At 33.2% G+C, this 22,762-nt stretch overlaps 1 protein-coding gene and 1 pseudogene across 7 annotated transcripts in view; both read left to right on the top strand.

Annotated features, from left to right (window-relative positions):
• LOC145247988 (GTPase-activating Rap/Ran-GAP domain-like protein 3) overlaps positions 1-22,762 on the top strand; it is a 513,715-nt gene that overhangs the window by 370,134 nt on the left and 120,819 nt on the right. For all 7 annotated transcript variants that reach the window (XR_013863317.1, XM_080109655.1, XM_080109653.1 and 4 more), the window contains exons 11-17: positions 487-598; positions 4,207-4,252; positions 7,404-7,510; positions 9,322-9,437; positions 12,558-12,662; positions 15,213-15,287; positions 17,672-17,735. Coding sequence is in view for 6 of the 7 variants with exons in the window: in XM_080109655.1 (XP_079965781.1) it covers positions 487-598; positions 4,207-4,252; positions 7,404-7,510; positions 9,322-9,437; positions 12,558-12,662; positions 15,213-15,287; positions 17,672-17,735 (625 nt within the window). In the remaining variant the exon portion in view is untranslated. The remainder of the gene's footprint in view (positions 1-486; positions 599-4,206; positions 4,253-7,403; positions 7,511-9,321; positions 9,438-12,557; positions 12,663-15,212; positions 15,288-17,671; positions 17,736-22,762) is intronic.
• Positions 14,364-14,480, top strand: LOC145248424 (5S ribosomal RNA; annotated as a pseudogene).

The raw sequence follows: 22,762 nt of genomic DNA on the forward strand, positions 1-22,762 counted from the left end.
ACACAAAATCTTTATCGATTATTGTTAATAATTATTGTAAATTTTAATTAAAATGAACAACGTTTCCGAAACGATCGTACACTCAAGTTTATTTTGTTTTGTATTTCCTTTAGAAACTGATTCATAATTCACTCTCCGCCCTGATATATATATATATATATATATATATATATATATATATATATATATATATATATATATATATATACATATATATATAAGAGCAAATACTTAATAAAAATGTTAAAAACACTTTGAAAAAGAGTTAAAAACATTTAATTTGCAAAGGAAACACTAAATAAGTGGATTTTATTTTATTTTATATATATATATATATATATATATATATATATATATATAATGAGTAATAAAATTCACTAGTTTCTTGGGGATAATTTGTGTGTTTGTGTTCTTTCTTTTTTTTTTCTCATATATCTTTCTATACATGTTGGCGTTGTTTGATTTCAATTTCGTTTCGTGTTTCAGGTTGAAAGGAAACGCCACATCGGAAATGACATCGTCAACATTGTCTACTTTGACTGCGACTTCGATAAACAGCCAACATTCAAGCCGAACATGATGAAGACACATTTTACGCGTATCCTTTTCGGACGGCGAACGCGCATGCGCGTACTACATCCGTACCGTTACTTCACATTTGTGACGATTTACATACACGATTATACATTTTTCTTTTCTTTTTTTTTTTTTTCAATTTTCACCCCAAATAAGGCACAGTGCCACTTTGAAGCAGGGGGCTACTATTAGGGACTTAATTAGCGGGGTCATTATGAAGGGAGATGAGTAGAAAGATGTTTGTTGTTTAATATGTTCAGATTTAAAAGTATATATGTTTATTCGCTTTTCTTGAAACATTTTAATGGTTAATACGTTTTGTTTTTAAAATGTTAACGGTTAATATATTTTGCTTTAAAAATTTTAATGGTTAATACGTTTTACCTAAAAAATTAATGGGTTATACGCTTTTGTTTAATAATTTTAATAGTTAATACGCATTGCTTTTAGAATTTGAATGGCTAATACGTTTTACTTTAAAAAGTTGAATGGTTAACACGTTTGCTTGAAAAATTATAATGGCTAATACGCTTCTCTTTAAAAATTTTAATGGTTAATACGCTTTTTTAAAAACATTTAATGGTTAATACGCTTTGTTTTAAAATTTTAATGCTTAATACGTTTTGCTTTTAAAATTTTAATGCTTAATACGGTTGGCTTTAAAAATTGTGATTGGTTAATACGGTTAGCTTTTAAAAATTTCAATGATTAATAAGCTTTGCTTTAAATATTTATATGGTTAATACGGTTGCTTTAAACCTTTCTAATGGCTTTCCTTTAAAATTTTTAATCGTTAATGTTTATTTTTAAAGTGTTAATTTTTAATACGCTTTGCATTGAAAGTTTTAATGGTTAATTCGCTTTGCATTAAAGGTCTTAATGTTTGATATGCTTTGCATTAAAAGTTTTAATAGTTTATAGGCTTTGCATTAAAAGTTTAATAGTTTATAGGCTTTACATTAAAAGTTTAATAGTTTATAGGCTTTGCATTAAAAGTGTTAATGGTTAATACGTTCACATTTAAAATGTTCATTACATATGTAACGTTTAAAATGTTCATTACATATGTAACGTTTAAAATGTTCATTACATATGTAACGTTTAAAATGTTCATTACATATGTAACGTTTAACCTTCTACTTCTTGTTCTTTTTTTTACGGAATTCTTTACGTCAAACTCGGGAATCTGTAAAGAATTTCGAACGGAATACTTTCTTTAAATCATAGGAATAAATGTTTCTTTCCTTTCGTCACCCATGACTGACTATAAAACTTTAAAAATACGTACTTTTATTCGTAGTATCACCATTATTAAACATTGAAACTTTAAAACTGTCACTTAGAAATGATTATAACTTAACACATTTATCCGTTGAGCCACGAGTGTGACCGAAATGATTCCCGAGTTCATTAAGGCTAAATGAAGAAAGTCGAAGGTTACATCGACCGAAACGTTGTAAGACCAGAATCTGAGATCAGAACACTATTCCGAATAATCCAAATAATCAGATGAATATTTAATATTTTCATATACGTTCCTCAATTCCAGGCCGTGCGATTCATAATGGTGGCCAAGTCCCGGTCATCGTGTCCAATCGGGCGACCACTAACAAATAAAATGCAATCATATATTAATTTGTTCTAATGGCTTCCATATACGACAACGCTGTTTTCGAAACGCTAATGTGTTTTCCCTCGAGGCGAGAGTTCTTCGCAACGGACAAATTCCTATTTAAAGGAATTCGACTCGAAATTAATTCAAGTCAATTAACGGTGTTTTCTTTTTTTTTTTTTTTTTTACTATCCGCCCACATATCTCGATTAAGGTTTTGTCTGTCGGTCGTTTTTCAATCGCGTTGTACTATCATCCCTCACTTTTAAAGTTCCAGTTGAATCACGTTACTGTTGCAGTTCTATCTTTCTTTCCCGAGTACTTTCGTTGTATATCCTCGAATGAACGCGTGTATATAAACGTACACACACCTGATTGAGTGATTGATTGATTGATTGATTTGACAGCCAGACTGCAACACTGACTTCCGGAAATAAAAAAAAAATGAATAAAAAAATACAAAGGAAAACATCGCCGAACGGTTGTATACGTTTCGATTTCTTTTCTCCCATGAAGACTCTCGAAAATGTTGGGATGGAGCCCGTACAAATTCTGGAATGGAATATTCCTGACGTCACTTCCGGTGACCAGGTTCTGCTTTTCGGCAGTCTGAACCCATGTCCTTCAGTTGAGCGGAGTTCTCACTCAACATCATTTCTGTATTTTTTTGTTTAATATATTCATTTCACTGTTTTCGAGTTTTCTTGTTGTTGTTTTCAACATTTACACCGTGACAGAAAATCAGGGACATTAACACCTACCATCTTGTACGACACATTATGTTAATAAATAAACGTAATGCAATTGGAAATTATCGAAAATTCCTTCTTATATTTTCATTATTCTTATATGCTAACACGTGTACACGGTGCTTCTAACGAACCGCATTGACATAGCCTTCAACCGCAACTCATTTAAATACTCCTCCCGACTAGTTACAAAATCCCACCTCTTCACTACAATAGTCCCTATATATTTTTTACTTTAATGTACTGTTTTTATTCTAAACATACCTAAGATATAAAACACGATTAACTTTGAAATGACGATCACTGTGGCCACATCTGAATTGATGCACCATTTATTAATCTTTTTCTCTTGGACGCGAAGAAGAATTTTTAATTTGTCCCGCATTTTCTGGGAAGCACCAGCAACTGTTGCATCACTGCAGTGTTGCATTTCTGTATTTGTGTTACAAGTTCTTTCATGGAATGCGCTCCAATAGAAAAAAAAACCTGCATTTGCACCCTCTGAAAGAAAATACTATCGACATATCTGATTTGTAGAAAAAAAAATCATTTTTTTCGCTTTAGAGGTCCCCAGATTTCTGACGAGTTGTTACTCTTACAGTTTCTTAAATGTAATGTTAACAAACATCTTGCTGCACAATGTCCCACTCATGTTGTCTTTTATAAATCTGGACATTATCACAGTACGCTTCAGCAGCAATATGCAGTTTTTAAGGAAACGGGAGTTTTAAAAATAATATTTACATTGTTAACGCGTAGAGTGGAAGGACGCATCTCATGAAATCTTTTTTTTTACTTTGAAGTCACCACTTATCAAGGCTTGAAGGCCACTCGAGGATAGGGGTTATTGAATGTAAGGTGGTAGTATAGTAGTTAATGGTGTAAATTGGGTAACATTTGATTGTTTATGGGGACGGCTCAACAAAAATTTGTTTACATTAGATTTGAAGGCTACTATGTTGTATCCAACCTGGAAGTAGACCAGCGGAACAGTGTTCCACAGGGGGACAGTTCTGGAAAATAAGCTTTGTTCATGGAATCTGTGTTTAGATTTAGGTACAGATAGAGAGTTGGCGAAATCGTATATAGTGGTTGTAGCAAGTTAGGTGTTTTTGTGAAAGTTTGGAAAGGGTGGGGAACAATTGATTGGAGTTCAGTCGAACACTTACCATGAAAATAACGATAGTGCAGAAACTGTAAATGTTAATCACGTGCTTTAAATTTCGTGTTCTCTTTTGTCCATTTTTTTTTCCTCAACTTTTCCCCAAGATATATACGCTGTTGTTATGTACAGCCAAGAACAGGACGCATACAGGTAAGAAGCCATTTTCTTTTCTTTTTTTTACATAGATAAACATTCTTCCCGGATAAGAAAAGTGTTTCGAGTTGTGTTGGATCGAAATTATTTTTTAAAATCCATTATTTCTGTGTTTGATATCTTCCTTTTCACTAGTTGTTAATTAAAAATCCAAAAGCAACGCGGACTGTTTGATTTTTTTCATTGCATTATCCTTTTTTATTTGATTAAGTGACTTTAAGAATATATATATATATATATATATATATATATATATATATGAGATGATTCCAATATTTTTATCGATTCCGATACAATTACCGATTCAGATTCTAATTCTTTATAAATCTCTAAATATTTAACTATAGAGTTGTTATTTTTATTTTTCGATTGCAATAAAAATACGTGTAAAATGTGCAGACATTTTCTAAAACAAAATGGCGCACTTGTGGGGGATGATCTTTGATTTTACTTTTACTAGGAGTTTAAAATCAATAAATATTTATTTTAATTTTACTACCGGCAGTGGAAGATTTTGTTTTAAACAAAATCATATTAAAAAAAGACAATTAAAAGAATTGTTTTTTTGGCATAGGAAAATAAGCACGATTGTTTTTATTCCAGTACTAATTCCAATATCCCAAAAATTTCGATTTTTTCGATTCCTGATTCTGATTAATCGTCACAACACTTATATATATACTAGCAGGCCATCCGGTGTTGCCCGGTCGTAAAGTACGCATAAATATTATATTTTAATTAATGCAGAATTCTTATCTATCTATATATCTATAAAAGTGAACGTGTCTGTGTATCTGTGTGTATGTGTATCTGTCTGTGTATCTGTCTGTGTGTGTACATTTATCTACGCAATAACTCTGTCAATTTTTAGTCTACAGATTCGAAAATTGATATACAGGGTACTGAGATTTAGGAAAATCTATGTGATCGGTTGTCGGCCAGAAATTTGGCTGTTTACAGGTCAAAGTTCAACTATTAGACCTTTGAAAACTCTATCAAACTCCTCCGACAATTTCGGTTCTAAACACTTGAAATTTTAGATATAGGTTCCTTGGACATGGATCTAACTTAATAACTTAATTTGAGCCCAAAACAATAAATGTTAAGGGGTCATAATATCGGTCAAATTAAAAAAAAAATTACCTCTGCGGTCTCTACTGAATTACTCAGACAATTTCTGGTCTAAACATTTGAAATTTTACATAAAAGGTATTCAGAGATAGGGCAAGCTTTTTCATCGGTTTGGGTCTAAAATTTTTAGTTACCAATATATAAATGTATGTATGCATGTATGCATGTATGTATGTATGTATGTATGTATGTTTGCATGTCTGACCAACACTTTCGAGATAGGTGACGGATTTTCTCAAGATCAGTATCGTTTTGAAGTTCGATCTTTCAGACAAAAAATATCGAAATATTGGCTAAAAACATTAATATCTTCACCTTCAACTGGGAACTTTTCTACAGGGGAGGGTCACTTTTTTCGCCGATATTTTTTAAAGTCCTCCTTTCGATTGTCTAGCCTTAATTTTAAAAAATGTCTCTTCCGGTTTGGCGGTGGTCGTAACAGCGTGGACATCAGGTTTTCCTCCCGTTCTTTTCCTCCTTTACGGTACGGGTTCGAGCCTGCCTTCCTACTACCACTTTTTATTTTGCTCAACATACACATCCAAACACCCGGGCAACGCCGAGCTGAAATGCTAGTTTATTATAAACAGAAATACCATAGGTATTAAACATAACGTTAAATTTCTTTGAATAAATGAAGTAAAAAAGACGAAAAAAACTGAAACGTGTGCATGTTATGTTCATATTTTTAAACAGTTCTTGTAAGTAAAAAAAAAATACTTGAACTGAGATCGAAACCAAAACCTAAATGTAGTGAGCTAAGTAAGGTAAACGAGCTTCAAAAAGTGTTTTCAAACCTTCTTATTCTTAACATAAGTAAACTGAAATGCGAACTATTCGCGCATGCGTATTCGTGCAACAGTTAGCAAACAAATAAAAATCCAATGTCTCCCAGGTGCCAATTTTACAACCTTGACTCCTTAGCAGCGCTTTTGTCCTGATGAAAATCGATTAAAAAGTTTTCCACTTGTCTGAATAACTTATATACCAAATTTCAAGTTTGTTGAGCATATAAGCTGAGAAGTGTCCTTATAAACATTCTTACTTTTAAAGAAATAATAGTTATACAGTGTGTCCAAAAAGTCACTGAAGGGTTTTGAAATTAGATTCTTTACTTTTGATGACATATTTCTGCTCTTTTAACATCATTTGATAAAGACATTGGGATTTTTTTCTAATGCAAAATTTAATTAATCTTGATTTATAACAAATAATGTCTTTTAAATGTTGCCCATTTTCAGCTCCGCATCTTTCTACTCTTTTTTTAACCCTGTCTATGAACGAGAGTCTAATGATGTCTCAGCCCAAATGTGGCAACAATACTTCCTGCATGGATGAAACGTATCCTTGTAGAGACACAAGTACGAGTACCATTTTAGCGCGGTAGAGAGCTCAACAATAGAAAAAAGAACTCTGTATCGCCTCGAAAAAAGCTCATGTTCCCTGAAATTTAGATTAAATAAGTAAATAAACAAATAAATAAGTAATTTGGAAACAATTCTACATCATGTTATCCGGTTTCTTAACGCATTTTAAAATTAAAATAGTTGTTTTCATCAACGTTTTTCATGTTGTATATACGTTATCGCCTTAAAAAACTTGCAATCTCATAGGAGCCCTCATCTACAATAATACTGAAACAAAAACGTACTTGATAAAATATAGAATTGTGTGAATAGCAGTTCGGAAGTATGCGACCGTTGGCGAGAATGCTGATTAAAAATAAGAAAAAAAATTATTTCCTGGTACGAATCATGTGATCCACACGCCCTCTAGCATCGAAGTTAATTATCTCCCATGAAGAGAAAAATGTGTCCATACAAGTCATTACTGCAGAAATGGAAAATGTTTATATTTTTTCAAATAATGTTAACAATTATATTGGCTTATTTGTCATAGATATTAGAAGTATATAAACCCGGACAACGCTGTGTAGTTTGTTGCCAATAATAAATAATTAAAAAAAAATAAAGATATTCCGAATTCACACAATTTGTTTTGTTTTCTATTTTGACAGACTTTCAGTGTTTTCTGAAGAATCAGTTCCATTGTTTGGGCCAGTATTACCTTCACCTCCTATTTTTGTCAATCATAAAGAGTTCCGCGACTTCCTTCTGGTCAAGCGTAAGTATCAAATCTGTTGCTATTGACAAATCATATTTTTTACCGTTTTACAATTATCTTCCGCCAAAAATAGATATCTAATTAATAATGACCACTTTTTAAAAACTATAACTTATTAGGGTTACTGTTTATCATATATATATATATATATATATATATATATATGTGTGTGTGTGTATGTGTGTATGTGTGTGTGTATGTGTGTGTGTTTAAAATTGTACAGAAGGTCAGAAAAACATTGGTACCGTCGGTTTCAAGCCTAACATAACGGGGACCAGTTAATGGTAAGTCGTAAATAATGTTAGGCTCTCGTCAGCCATGTTATTAATAAGTTTGAACTCAATTTGTATGTATATATAAATATATATATATATATATATATATATATATATATATATATAAGGTTGGTGCAAAAATAATGTCGTTTTTTTACCTTTAACTGTATATTAAAACGACAAATTTTTGCACCAACATAATATATATATATCAAGCAAAAATAGTTTTACTCTAAAAACTTAAAACTATTTTTCAAAGGCATACAGCTAGAACTGATAAGAAAGCCTGAATCTCATCGGAAATGAAACTTCATATTTACAGACAAAAATGACATACGATTGAATATTTAACAGACAATATGAAACAGTGACATTTAGTGTCTTAGTATTTTTAGTTGCGAACTTTCCGAAGTGATAGTGAGCTGACAAGACTAACTTACTGGTTAGAACGATAAAATTGTCGCACTAGAAAAGACCATCTACTAGTTGGTCAGTTGTGTACAAATCCGAAGAGCGATATGAGCCTTTTATTATGTCTGAAAGCGACACAATGTTCAACGAGCGAGATCAGAGATGCGCCGCTGTACAACTCATGCTCTCTGCCGATCCAAGTTATGAAAACAGGACCATTGGCAGCCCCCTCAAAATGCATTGCTGGATTGCCATGAATAACAGAGATATGCCCAGGTTGATGAAAACAAAGTTTCTGGCCACCGTTATGGTCTTTGGCGTGATTTCATATGAGGGCCACATTGTACCACCTCACATCTTCGAAGTCGGCTTGAAAGTCAACACCAAAGTGTACCTGGATGTGCTGAAGAGTTTGGTGATCCATTGGTCCTATCAGATGGCCGCTGGCAGATTCTGGGTATGGCAGCAGGACTCGGCATCGGCCCACAAGTCTAAAGAGACCACCGTTTGGCTTCAGAATGAGTGCTACCACTTTGTACCCTTATCTCACCTTCCTCCCTCGACCTGATCCCTTCCTTTGGTTATACGTCGAGAATATCACCAACATGACTTCCTACAACACCAAAGTCAGCCTGATCGCCGCCCTCCGCCGTGTTCCCGCCGGCCCTTGTGGAAAAGGCATGCCCCTATTTCCGAATACGTATCGAAGCGGTGATTGGGATTGAAGGCGGTTATATTGAATAGATTTCAGCTGTACTACATAATCAAGTTATCTGAATTAATTTTTTAAATAAAAGTTTTTTTTTTGTTTTTTTTTTAAAGCTGTAGTATTGTTTTCTTTAGGACGACAATTTTATCATTCCATCCTGTATAAAAATAAAAATGACACTTTTTGGAAAACGTTAAAAGCAAACATACAATGTACAATAATAATAATACAATGTACAATAATAATACAATGTACAATAATAAAAATACAATGTACAATAATAAAAATACAATGTACACACGCGAATTCTTGTCTTTTACACATTTGCGAGTGTATCACTTATGCAGTTACATCAGAAGTATTATCAAACTTTTTGAAAACGTTTTTCTAGTTTATTTTCTTTTCTAATTGCAAAGTGATCAATGGAGAGAAAGCAGCGGTGAACAACCGTCTGTTCGCCCAGAAGAGAGAGCGAACCCTGGACATGTTGATACGCAATATTTATCAGGAGTATATGCCAGAATTATCCAAGGTAAGCAAATCTTCTCTACATTATATATCTATATAAATAACAATGTAAAAGTATGTTTGTGACTTACCGATAATCAAAATATTTACCGACCGAATCCGAATGCTACGACATTTTGGTATAGTATTTTCATATTGTTATTTAATAAATTAGGTGTTTTTTTTTGGGGGGGGGAGGGAGTTGTTTTGTTTTTTGTTACGATGTTGCCATTTTTTATATGGGGAAATATAACTGCCGGTGATTCACCAGTCACTTGACATGGATAAAACATTAAACTTTCACAACATTTGATTAGGCTGCAAGATGAATATATACAGATAAAATTTCACAAATAATAAATAGCTGCTGAATATCACTAAACCATTTTTTTATTATGTTTAGAGAGAATGAAATCCAAAATTAAATCCACTGCACTATCCGAGAAAAGAAAACAATTTCCATTATTTCAGTTGCTTTGTAAACTTTCCAACCGGACTATTTTTATCTTGCACTGGATTTAATTTTGGATTTCATTCTCTCTAACGAATTATGGTCGCCTTTCGGATTACATTGAGAGAATCTTCATGCAAGCTGAAATATTATGCGCGGTTTGCTTTTATTATTTTTTAAATTTCCCACATTTTTTTCATTCGTTGTTTTAAAGGTCATGTACATCTTTGCAATTTATCTTCTCTATATAAATAAAATGAACTCATTTTTTCGCGTCTGATTTTGACCTTAATAGGATTAAAAATCAAGATATTTCATGCAAATATAATATGCACAAACGGCAGAACAATATCTGAGGTGTGTTATAGGCTTATTATTTCTCAAATTCCTATATAATCTTAGATTTCTATACTTTTCCTGCTGAGAAGTCACGGCCAAAATCGGTTAAGATCAATGGAAGTGGTAAAATATTTTCTCTCTAATAAATTCCTCCTCCCCCTGCCACCACTTAACACCGTTTGGGGATCGTTCACAAGCAACAGTTGAGAAGAGAACACCGGTTTGGCTTCGTAGTTCTTTCATGTGAAGTTATTTAAAATCACTGAACTGAGCTGCAGTGCTCTGTGGCGTAGTGGTTAGCGTGCTGGACAATTCACATTATATTTTCACGTTCGCGCCGACCTACAGTAGTCGTTTTTTTTTTTTTTTTCCTAAACAACTGGAATGGACTTTTCTTGGTGGCCGAACTGTTAACGTTGCAGATGTTTTTGTTTTTTTGTGTTTTTTTTTTCACACTTTATTTTCCTACTTTTACTCATGACTCCGGGTTTGATCCTTCCTACTTACCTACCATAACAATAACATTTTTTAAAACTCCCCCCCCCGTCCTGGAAACAAACACTCGGGCAACGCCGGGTACCCCCGCTAGTGATTATAATAAATTGCGGTTTTACTTAATACCATAATCAACAAATTCTAGCATTGCTACAAATAAAATTTGCTGATTTCTTTGTGCCCTCTGGTGAGAAGTATAGCAAGCAAAGCATTCTTGGAAACTCCGCGGAATAAGGACTTTATAAATTGTTTTTTGGGAGTATTCAGTCGAACAATAAATTTTGATTGCAAAGTTACAAAAATTTTTATTCCAAATATGGAGATGTTGACCATTTTTCTTTTCTTTTTTTTTACACGGTGGTCACTACTTATCAAGGCCCGGAAGCCACTCAGGGATAAGGGTTATTGCAAGTACAGTAAGTTAGTGCGGAGATTTGATGAAGTGTTTACTTAAGGGGGCGGTTCATTAAGAATTTGTTAACGTTGGACTTGAAGACATCCAAGTTGTATTCAGGTGGGAAGCAGGCAGACGGAACAGAGTTCCACAGGGTGTACGTATGCATGTACTATACTTGACAGCATTTTCGGAGTCCATAGGGAGCAAATTCACTCGTACATAAAAAGTTCCTTTATAATAGGAGATATAGATATATAAATAAATAAATAAAAAACTAATCATATATATATATATATATATATATATATATATATATATATATATATATATATATATATATATATGATTAGTTTTTTATTTGGAAAAAGAATTCCAGCAGAGTGCTCAATTAAAAGGAAAATCCAAATTGTAAGGGCGTATTTATATTTTGTGTACAGAAAGTTGTTAGTTGAGACAGATCATTGGTACCGTCGGTTTCAAGCCCGATAATAAGGCCCGTTTAAGGTATCCTTATCAAGCTGTCTGACGAATATTGGCTGAAGAGAGCTTGATAAGGATACCTTAAACGGGCCTTATTATCGGGCTTGAAACCGACGGTACCAATGATCTGTCTCAACTAACAACTTTCTGTACACAAAAAAAAATATATATATATATATATATATATATATATATATATATATATATATATATTGGTAGGTTTTTATATATGTTTGATTAAAAGACACTGAAAATTTTTGTTTCTTTCTTTTATGATCCATCTTTTCGATTTAATAGTTTGCTTGATTGTAAGCATGAAACACGAAAGACATTCGTAAAGTTTATGAGTTATTTTAAACTCGTTTTAGTATTGCCTTACTGCCAAATCGTTTGTTCGAGACTTAAACGTTACGAAACACTAAAAATTTTCGCATCTTAATACGTCATTTCCCTTCTCTTGATTTACTTCCGTCCCCACACTTAGCAGAGCTCTCCGACACATTTTTCCTAGCATAAATTAGTTCGGTTTGTAGCCATATTTTATTTACGAATACATAAACGGCACCCACCTTAATATATAACAAAATTAGTTCCGGTGCAAACGGAAGCATCATTGTGAGAAAAAACAATAATACAAAATTCTTAATACCACTGAAATCGTCATAAAATTTTGCACAAGAAAAGGTTGTTAAATTTTGTATTGCCACCTGGGTATTAACGTTAACACAAAAGGTATAGGGTAAAAGGTTTACGAGACAAAACATACAAGTTCGCAAGGCTTAAGAAAGTAACGTCTGGTCGTGATAGTATTAAGCCTTTTTATATCAAATAGATAGTATATTACCTCGAGGAATGTTTTTACTTGCATTTGCGAACGGACGGACAGATAACAAAACTTGCTAATTTCATACCGTCATCCTGTTTGTTAACTTCGTTTGGCTTTATATGAATGTATTTAAAGCGTCTTTGTTATCTCTTTGCAGAATAATATATTGTACCGGAGGGCTTTCAGTGATGTTATTGGAGACGGCCATGGTTCCCGAAGAAAAGAAAGAGCCAGACAAGCCGAGTTCGTCCGAATTGGACAAGTGAGTATCATTTTTTTTATCATACTTATATACTGGTGAACCTATAAACGGTAAAATGTTCAAAATTGTTTCAACACAGATGTTTATATAACTGAGTGCTAGTCTATTTTGATTACTCTTACTGCGGAAACTAATTAAATAATGTTTGGGTTTCATACGAGTGTAAATGAATATATATATATATATATATATATACATATATATATATATATATATATATATATATATATATATATATATATATATATATATAGGGGGTGAGTGCGTGCGTGTGTGTGTGTGTAACAGATAAATAAATATATCTTCATCTTTTATCTCTTATGCATTCCCTGCTTCGCGTTGGACTCTCACACCTGAGATTTCCATTTCCTACAGAAGTTGTGTTGTCCATTTCCGATTAATACTATATATATATATATATATATATATATATATATATATATATATATATAAATATATATTTGTATTTATAAAGTTTGTTTTTGAAATATTACTTTCAATGTATACCGTTTTCGTTTAACGGGTCTAGATTGTTATTTTAAAAACAGTCACCGTTAATTTTGAGTTAAGCTCAACAAAATTTTGCACTATATATATATATATATATATATATATATATATATATATATATATATATATATATATATATATATATATGAGGTTCTGCCACAACAACTAAGTTGTTCGGAAATCCACACAGATTATTTTTGTTTATAGTGGTGAAGGTTTTGTGTAGAACCAACTACACTTTTTGCTATTACGGCTATTCCTTGCCGGTGCATATAATGCCACAAGACAAAGCACACAATACAACGCAAGTTTTCACATCAGAGTTACCTTCTCCTAGATGCAGATCTTAACAAATACTAGGGGCCATTGCTCCCAGTAAATTAATGCGTCTCCAGATACCAACCTGGAAATTTCTACGACTCGGCGCGGAACATACAGCGCCTAGCGTCCTAAATGGTCAACCATCTGGTACTGTCCAGGCTCAACGTCGCTTAACTCCGGTCATCTGGCGAGAACATGTGAGTCAACGTGATTGCACTATATACATATATATATATATATATATATATATATAGAGAGAGAGAGAGAGAGAGAGAGAGAAAGAGAGAGGGAAGGAGAGGGAGAGAGGCCTTTCATTTTATTTATTTATTTTTTATTATTACATATTATTGCATGCATAAAAGGTATACCTATGGACATTTTCTAGCTTTAAGCTGATGACGGCTTAAATCTATAAACATGCATGTCCATAAGTATACCTTTTATGCATGTAATAATATGTAATAATAAAAAAAAAGAATAAATTATATAACTATGATATAGTGTTTGGAAGTTGTAAATATCGCTAAAAAATGTCATCAAATGTCATAAACACACACACACACACACACACACACACACATATATATATATATATATATATATATATATATATATATATATATTACAGAAGAGATCCATATCATAGTTATATAATATTACATACCAATTTCATATTATATCACATATCTATACACACGGATTTATTTATATATATATATATATATATATATATATATATATATATATATATATATATATATATATATATGTTTTATTTCTTCATTACCGTTTTATCACATATTTGCTCTGCAATAGTATTGAGCAGTCTCTTCAGTTTTTACTAATTACCATTTTTGCTAAATATATAATATATACGGCATAATCACGTTGACACACCGGTTCTCGTCAGATCACCGAAGTTAAGCAACGTTGAGCCTGGCTAATACCAGAGTGGTGACCATTTGGGAATTCTAGGCGCTGTATGTTCTCTCCGCTCATCTCGGCATTTGTTTCCAGTCGTCTTGTACCTCAACTTGCCACTGGTATGGAACAATGTTGACTCAGGAGAGGCGTGGTTGGAGATTACGCAACTCTTGCCACTCAAATTTCACGCGCAGGCACCCTTACAGAGGGTATTCATAGTCTGTCAAGACTGAAGGAAGCCTTATATAATATATATATATATAATATATATATATATATATATATATATATATATATATATATATAATTTGGGGTGGTGCATAATTAGAAATAAGGCTCATATGATATATTTATTTAATCTCAATTTCAGAATCAAATTTGCTTCAAAATTGATATTGAATCACTGATATGTAATTTCATTTCTTAATTGCAATTTGGAATGATGTTTTGGAAGTTTGAATATTGAGCTTCATTTTACTTTGGAAATTGATTCTTATTAGAATCGACTTGAACTATAAAAAGAATTGTCTTCTTTTATTATCACCCATACAGATATAGATAGATAGATAGATAAATCGATAGATAGATAGATAGATAGACAGACAGACAGACAGACGGATAGATAGATAAATCCATAGATAGATAGATAGATAGATAGATAGATAGATAGGTATGTATGTTTTATGTACATATACTTATTTTATATAAAATTATAGTTTACATGCGTATGTCTTTTATCAAATTTCTCATATTTTGCATTTCCAATTTCTAATGTTGATATTTTTTCTGTTTCAGACTTTGAAATTAAAGACAATCCTTAAAGGTGATGCCCCGACCAGTCAAATTAATACCGACATCTTAAAACGGGAGGTAAGTGTTTTATTATTATTCCTTAAAGCACTTACAAACATACTTATCTAACATATAAATGTTTTTGTTTGTTTTTTATTGCATTTTCACCTCCAACAAGGCACAGTGCCACTTTGATGTAGGGAGCTACTATCTGGGACATACTTTTCAGGAATACTATGTAGGGAGTTGAGCAGCAACATGTCTATTCACCCTACACTTGAAGTTTTGCATGTCAGTACAGACAAAGAAGCAGGAACTCGGAAGTGAATTCTAAAGTCTAGCATAGATAGATAGATAGATAGAAGACTGATAGATAGATAGATAGATAGATAGATAGATAGATAGATAGATAGAAGACGGGTAGATAGATAGATAGATAGATAGATAGATAGATAGATAGATAGACAGACGGATAGATAGTCTTATAAAAGAAACTATTAGAGTAGAAGGCTGTGTAGAGGTGGGATTTTGTTGTTTGTCTGGTTCTCGGAAATATTTACGTAGAGGGGTACAAGGGCTAGTACGTCACACCCATACCAATGAAGTACTTGTAAAACAGGCAGTGAGATGCAACATTTCGTCGACGGGACAGCGGCTGAAGCCTAGCTAACAGTGTGGGGCCTATTAGGTTGGCGACTCTCTTTTGAACTCTGTGCAGATGGGAGAGACTAGTAGCAGATGCACCACCCCAAATGTGGGGCAATACTCCATACATGGGCGAATGGTGACCTTGTAAAGTTACAAGATACTCTCAGGCGTAAGTAACGGTAGAGAGAGCCCACTTTCTTTGCAGCAGCTTTGGCAATGTTCTCAATGTATCTATTCCAACTTATGTTCCGCGTGAACGTTAGCTAATGGGGTTTCAAATAATGTATCATAAGACATGGTTATTAGTGGTTGAGAAGATTTATTGTAATTATTAAATGAAAAAAGCTCAGTCTTCGCAGCATTGAATGTTACCATCCAGTTTTGTCCCCATTTCATCACAGAGTTGGGGGTCTTCCTCTTGGGTTTCCACTATTGGCTTGGATATGTGTTCATTCAATTTCCCCTGGTCTGTGATAGAGCGTGGTGAAATCAGCAAATAAACCCATCTCAGAGACAATTTTATCAAGGAGGTCATTTATGAATACAATCAATAATAAAGGTCCGAGAATCGATCTTGAGGTACACCCGCATATGAGTTTTCTTGTCGGATGTTGAAAGTTCTCAACTCCCTGCATACTAGCCTGAAAATTATGAAAACTATTTTAACCGGCTAAAGACCCATAAAAGAACTGTCCGTAAAAGATCCAATCATTTGACGCCCCTAACGCCGTTCTGCGTCTTTTAGTTTAAAACTATGGAGACAGACAGACAGACCGACAGACAGACATATAGCTGTTTATATATATATATATATATATATATATATATATATATATATATATATATATATATATATAACCTGACTATAAAATAATCTAACAAAAGAAACAGTCTCATATAAATATGTAAGAATTAATTTAAAAAAAAAAAAAAAAACGAGTGATCTTTTTCTGCGCATGAATTTTGCCCGAAGATTTGAGCGAGGGCAATATAGTAATATTTGACCCTTATCCTCAGGTACAATACTGAAACATGCAACATACCGATGCCTCCATTCAGTCTCGAAACACAAAGGATGCTTCTTGTAGGGGCAGTTGCGCAGGATAGGCTGTTTTGGGTCGCTCCTGCCCAGATATGGCAACAGTATGAAGACAGACTCACGGACAAACAGACATATAGCGGTTTATATATTAGATTTCATTTTAGCCACGCCCACTTTTCTATATTCCATATCTCTATCTTTATATAAAAATAAAACATGAAAAGAAACAAAAGAATTTTTAAACCTTCCCTTTTTGGGGATTTATCAGGCTACTGTTCTCATCGTGATTTTCGCAACGTTTCGCTCGATGTAACGTCCGGCCTTCTTCAGGTGTATCTTGCGTAACTCAGGAATGTTTCTGTCGAACTCGGGAACTTGGACGAAATTTCGAAAGGAACCCTTTATTTACTTTACAAGGTTAGCATGTCCTTGTTCATGACTGGATAGATGTTCTTAGTAATTTGCATTTGTATGTTTCGGTCGCTCACACTGAGAATTGGATCTTCAACCTCCAGGAGAATATTATCCGTATTATTTACCGCATTAAATTCTATACTAGGTCGACTTAGTAATCGATTGTCTCCCAGCATTTGTCCAAATTCTTGAGTTCGGAGGTTACATCGAACAAAACGTTGTAAAGATCACACTTAATATGAGAACAGTAGTCCGATGAATCTCAATAATACGAATAATCAAACCTCATCTCAAAATTTCAGAAACCTCATATTTTAAACGATGTCGTTAACATTATTATCTCTTTTTTGTTTTGTAGCCATGGGAACCACAGCTTTATTACAGCGAATTTCCTCACCACGTGACATGCGCTGACTCATGGGGTAAGTCTGAAAATTGGTGGCGATTAAATAGATCGATATTTTTTTATAATCGGTTTAAAAAATACACAATTCCGCAATTGTTGGCTTAACGGTGATTTGTGCATATGTCTGTCTCTTTCTACGCTTATGTTAATGAACTTAGGTAAGGAATATAGGAATATATCTGTTACGTGAAAGGTTTTTGCGGACAATTCTAGTATGATTTTTTTTTTTTTTGTAGCAATGAACATATTGTGATTTTTAGATGTAAAATTTTAAAACTTATCATTATTGTAAAATCATTTCAACCCTTTCGGGCCTTATCAAATGAAGAGAGTTAATCAGATCATCATCTGATTTTGAAGATTTGAGAAATTTACGTTTTATTATTAATTAGGAAAATACGCTTAAATATGATATTTTCAATTATGGCAGTTTTCATATTTACTAACGAATTATTTTTTTATTGTTATTTAGGACCCAATATGTATAGTTGGTCTCTTTAAATAGTGACTCTACCGAAACACATATGCAAATAAGTAACCAATAATGTTTCTATAATAAACTATATATATATATATATATATATATATATATATATATATATATATATATATATACTAGCAAGTCGCCGGCATTGCCCGGTCGTAAAATACGCTTAAAAATATTTTGATGAATGCATTGATGATTTCGTATTTATTATTATATTATACTGGCCTAATATATAGTAATGATTTAAAATAAAAAAAATTTAAAAAAAAAAAACTTTTTAAAAAAAAAGTGACTCCTGCGCCATCACCGAGAATCGAAACCAAAACGTTTAGTTTACGATTTACTTTTCCTTTAAGGTTAATGCCTGAGCTATGAAGACGCGTATACCGCAAGGCTAAAAATTAAAAAGGACGAAATAGCTATTACGTTATGCATGCATATTCGTAATGCCATCGTTCGATGTTCACCTAGAAAATTCCATTCTTTTAATTTTCACACTTTTGCACCGATTTTCACCAGCTAAACCCCAAATATAAAGTTTCGCGAAATTCAAATACTCTCTCTCTCTCTCTCTCTCTCTCTCTATCTCTCTATCTATATATATATATATATATATATATATATAAATTTTAATGTTTGTAGACCAAAATCTGATAGAGGAGTTTGGTAGGCAAATTTTTTAAACATATATATATTCGCATACATAAATATATACAGAAATATGGTTTGTTTTTACAATAATCTTTTTACGCAAATATTGCGCAAGTATAAATCATGTATATATATTTTTACGATATCGGTATTGCTTTGAAGCTCGACCCTTCGGACGACAAATATCGAAAAATTGGCTAAAAACATTAATTTCTTCGTGTATATATGTATGTATGTATGTATGTATGTATGTATGTATGTATTTATGTATGTATGTATGTATGTATGTATAGTTCTCGATTAAAGGAATCCAAAAGTAAAAAAAACAATGAATATAAGGAAGTTATACTAGCTAAAAGTGTTCTTTTGGCAACCACATATATAAAGAGCACTTTTTTAGTTGTTTTTTTTTTGGGGGGGAAGGGGCGCAATTACCCCAAAGTACGGTAATACTTCAGGGTCAAAAAATTCACAAATGATATGTCGTTAGTCGGATAGATTCTGACACTGAAAACCGCAATTCTTCCCCCATTATCAGAAGCTGCCGACAGTCAAACTAAGGTTCAATTTCAACTCTCTTTTCTTAGTTGCTAAGTAAACTAGATAAAATTTTCATTTTGAGAATAACTAGCTTAACATGATTAATTGTTTGTTTGTGTTTGTTTTACGGCATGTCAACCCTTTTCGGGTTATTTAATGGCGAATCCAGTGATTTGGAAGAACAAGTTTTAAATAGTGTATTTGTTTTGTAAGTCGGTTTCTATTTAACCCATAGTTGGGACCCTAACAGGCACTACCACTTCGGGTCAGAGTGGACCTGGGAGCAATGGCAATTAAAGGGTGGCGCCACACTCCCCAAAGCCCGCAAGTTGGGACCTCACCATCGGATATAGTTTTAGGTCATATCGAGGACTTAACATGATTAAGCTACACACATTTCGATTAGTCATTAATCATTGTGATTCTAATGGACATAAGAAATCTTACTCGTTGAACCAAAAACCATGTGCTCTCTTTTTCAGTTTTTTGTCAACATTGACCGCATAAGGATTTTTCTGTATTTTTGTATTTTAATCAAATGTAATTCTAAATAAGTATCATATTCTTTACCACTTAAAACAAATAATTTAATGCAATTGACTTATCTTTATAAAACCAGTGTTGAAATGGAGGTGTGAAAAAAGTGTTGCACCAGCACATCTTTTCCTATCGACGGCATTTCTGGAAACACGCCAGAAACACTGGCTCAAAACATGAAACAAACATAACGTTTGTGAATTTTTGAGATGAGGATTGGTTATTCGTATTATTTGGATTCATCGGACTATTGTTCTCATCTTGAGTGTCATTTTCACAACGTTTCGATCGATGTAACCTCCGATCATCTTTAGGTGTATTTTGTCGAACTCGGGAATATTTCTGTCGAACTCGGGAATTTGAACGGAATTTCGAGCGGAATCCTTTATTTACTTCACGGGGATAGCATGCTCTTGTTCTGTCAGCCATGATTGGATAAAGTCTTAAGTAATTCGCAATTCTTGTTCTGTCAACCATGACTGGATAGAGGTCCTAAGTAATTCGCAATTGTATCAAAAATTACTTAGGACCTCTATCCAGTCATGGCTGACGGAACAAGAATTGCGAATTACTTAAGACTTTATCCAATCATGGCTGACGGAACAAGAACATGCTATCCCCGTGAAGTAAATAAAAGGTTCCGCTCGAAATTCCGTTCAAATTCCCGAGTTAGACAAAAACACTCCGAGTTCGACAAAATACACCTGAAGAAGGTCGAAGTTTACATCAATCGAAACGTTGTGAAAATAACACTCAAGATGAGAACAGTAGTCCGATCAATGCAAACAATACATAAAGCTAACAGTTTGGTAATTTTTCAATTGTAATTTAAAACAGTTATTAATTGATGCAAAAATCATAAGGTGTTTCCCTAGCTTTTGTCCAACCCCTATATACATATATGTGTGTGTGTATGTGTGTGTATGTGTGTGTAAAGAATAATTCAAGTGAAACAATAATTAGTGTGGTATATCATAACAAAACAGAAAATATATTAATAATTAAGATATAATAATTGACAGAATATATATATATATATATCATTTATAATTACCCTACTATAATTTGATATATTTTTACCACTCTCATAAGTAGTAATGGTTTGCTTACTCCCCCACTTTGACATCAATATGAATACTTAAACTTCTGCATCAAGTTATACGCACTCATAGTCATTGTCACCCTAATCTCAGACCGCCCCCTTATGATCATACTCCCTATATCATAACAGTAGAAACTTATAAATATATTGCCGCAAATTACCTATCGGGCGGAATTTGATAAAAAAAAATGTTGTTTATATTTTTTCTTTTCTTTCTTTTCTTTATTTTTATTTATTTATTTATTTATGTTTTTGCGAATTAGTCCACCGAGCAAATTATTTCTCGTAATACATAATAACCAATAGAGGATTAATTTCATGATAATACGTACGCAATCAGCATAAATTAAAATATCATGTTTAAGCGTATTGCACGACCGGGCAACGCCGAGTGTTTAGCTGATTTATATATATATATATATATATATATATATATATATATATATATATATATATATATATATATGTGTGTGTGTGTGTGTGTGTGTGTGTGTAACAGACTCCTTAACCCTTTGACAGACTATCGATACCCACGCAGGGGTGCCCGCGCGTGAAATTTTAGTTGCAGGAGGTGCGGAATCGCCAACCACACCTCTCCTGAGTCGACATTGTTAAATACCAGTGGCAAGTGAAGTATATGTACAACGCGACTGGAAACAAATGCCGAGATAAGCGGAGAGCACATACAGCGCCTAGAATTCCAAAATGTTCACCCATCTGATACTAACCAGGCTTAACGGTGCTTAACTTCGGTGATCTAATGAGAACCGGTGTGTCAACGCATGGTGTATATAATATAATATATGTGTGTGTGTGTGTGCGTGTGCGTGTGTGTGTGTGTGTGTGTGTGTGTGTGTGTGTGTGTTCGCGCACGTGTTTGTGTGTGTTTGTAAAAAATAAGTCACGTGAAAGAACTCGAATAATTGTAACAATATTCAATAGAGGATCGATTCTATAATAATACATACGCAATCTGCATAACTAAAAATATCATATTTAAGCGTATTGTACGACCGGGCAATGCCGTGGGCCAGCTAGTGTGTATATATATATTTAAATCGTGTGAACTGCTTTTTACGAATGGGTACCCATTGTTAGGAGTTCTTTCGATTTCATCAAATTCGCTCTTATACATTTTTCGCGCCTGACCCCCTTGTAGACAATTTCCTTTTCGACTTCAAATTGATGGCCCTCATTCTTCAGCTGATAACAATCTGCGTTCAAAACGTTTGCACAACGTGAGATAATAATCAAATTCTGAACAATCGCGAATCACTTTGCAAAGAAAGTTCTAAAATAAGTCGTATTGCACGATCGACAAATTCAATTTGGCGATGGCAACTATACTTGCGTTTAAATGCAGGTTACGCTCATTATTAAGGTTATGACAACAGAATATTCTTTTCATTGTTTTGACTCTCGAGTATATATGCGACACAGTTAGACACAGTTAATCAACCGAGAACCACATCACTCTATATAAAAGTATATAAGATATCAAATGATACACACTCGAGAGACAAACCAATGAAAAGAATATGCTGTTGTCATAGCCCGACTCATTAGTGATAAGAAATACGAATCACGATATACCTTGAATAAGTCACTAGATTTTTTCGCAAGAACACTTTTATTGAAAGTACACACATGAAACTATAACCTCCTTCAAAGTAATCTCCTCCAGCTGCAATGCACTTGTTGTACCGTTCCAGCAACTTATGAAAGA

Source organism: Euprymna scolopes, chromosome 26 (genome assembly GCF_053919585.1).
Source record: "Euprymna scolopes isolate OS-2025 chromosome 26, ASM5391958v1, whole genome shotgun sequence".
NCBI lineage: Eukaryota > Metazoa > Mollusca > Cephalopoda > Sepiida > Sepiolidae > Euprymna > Euprymna scolopes.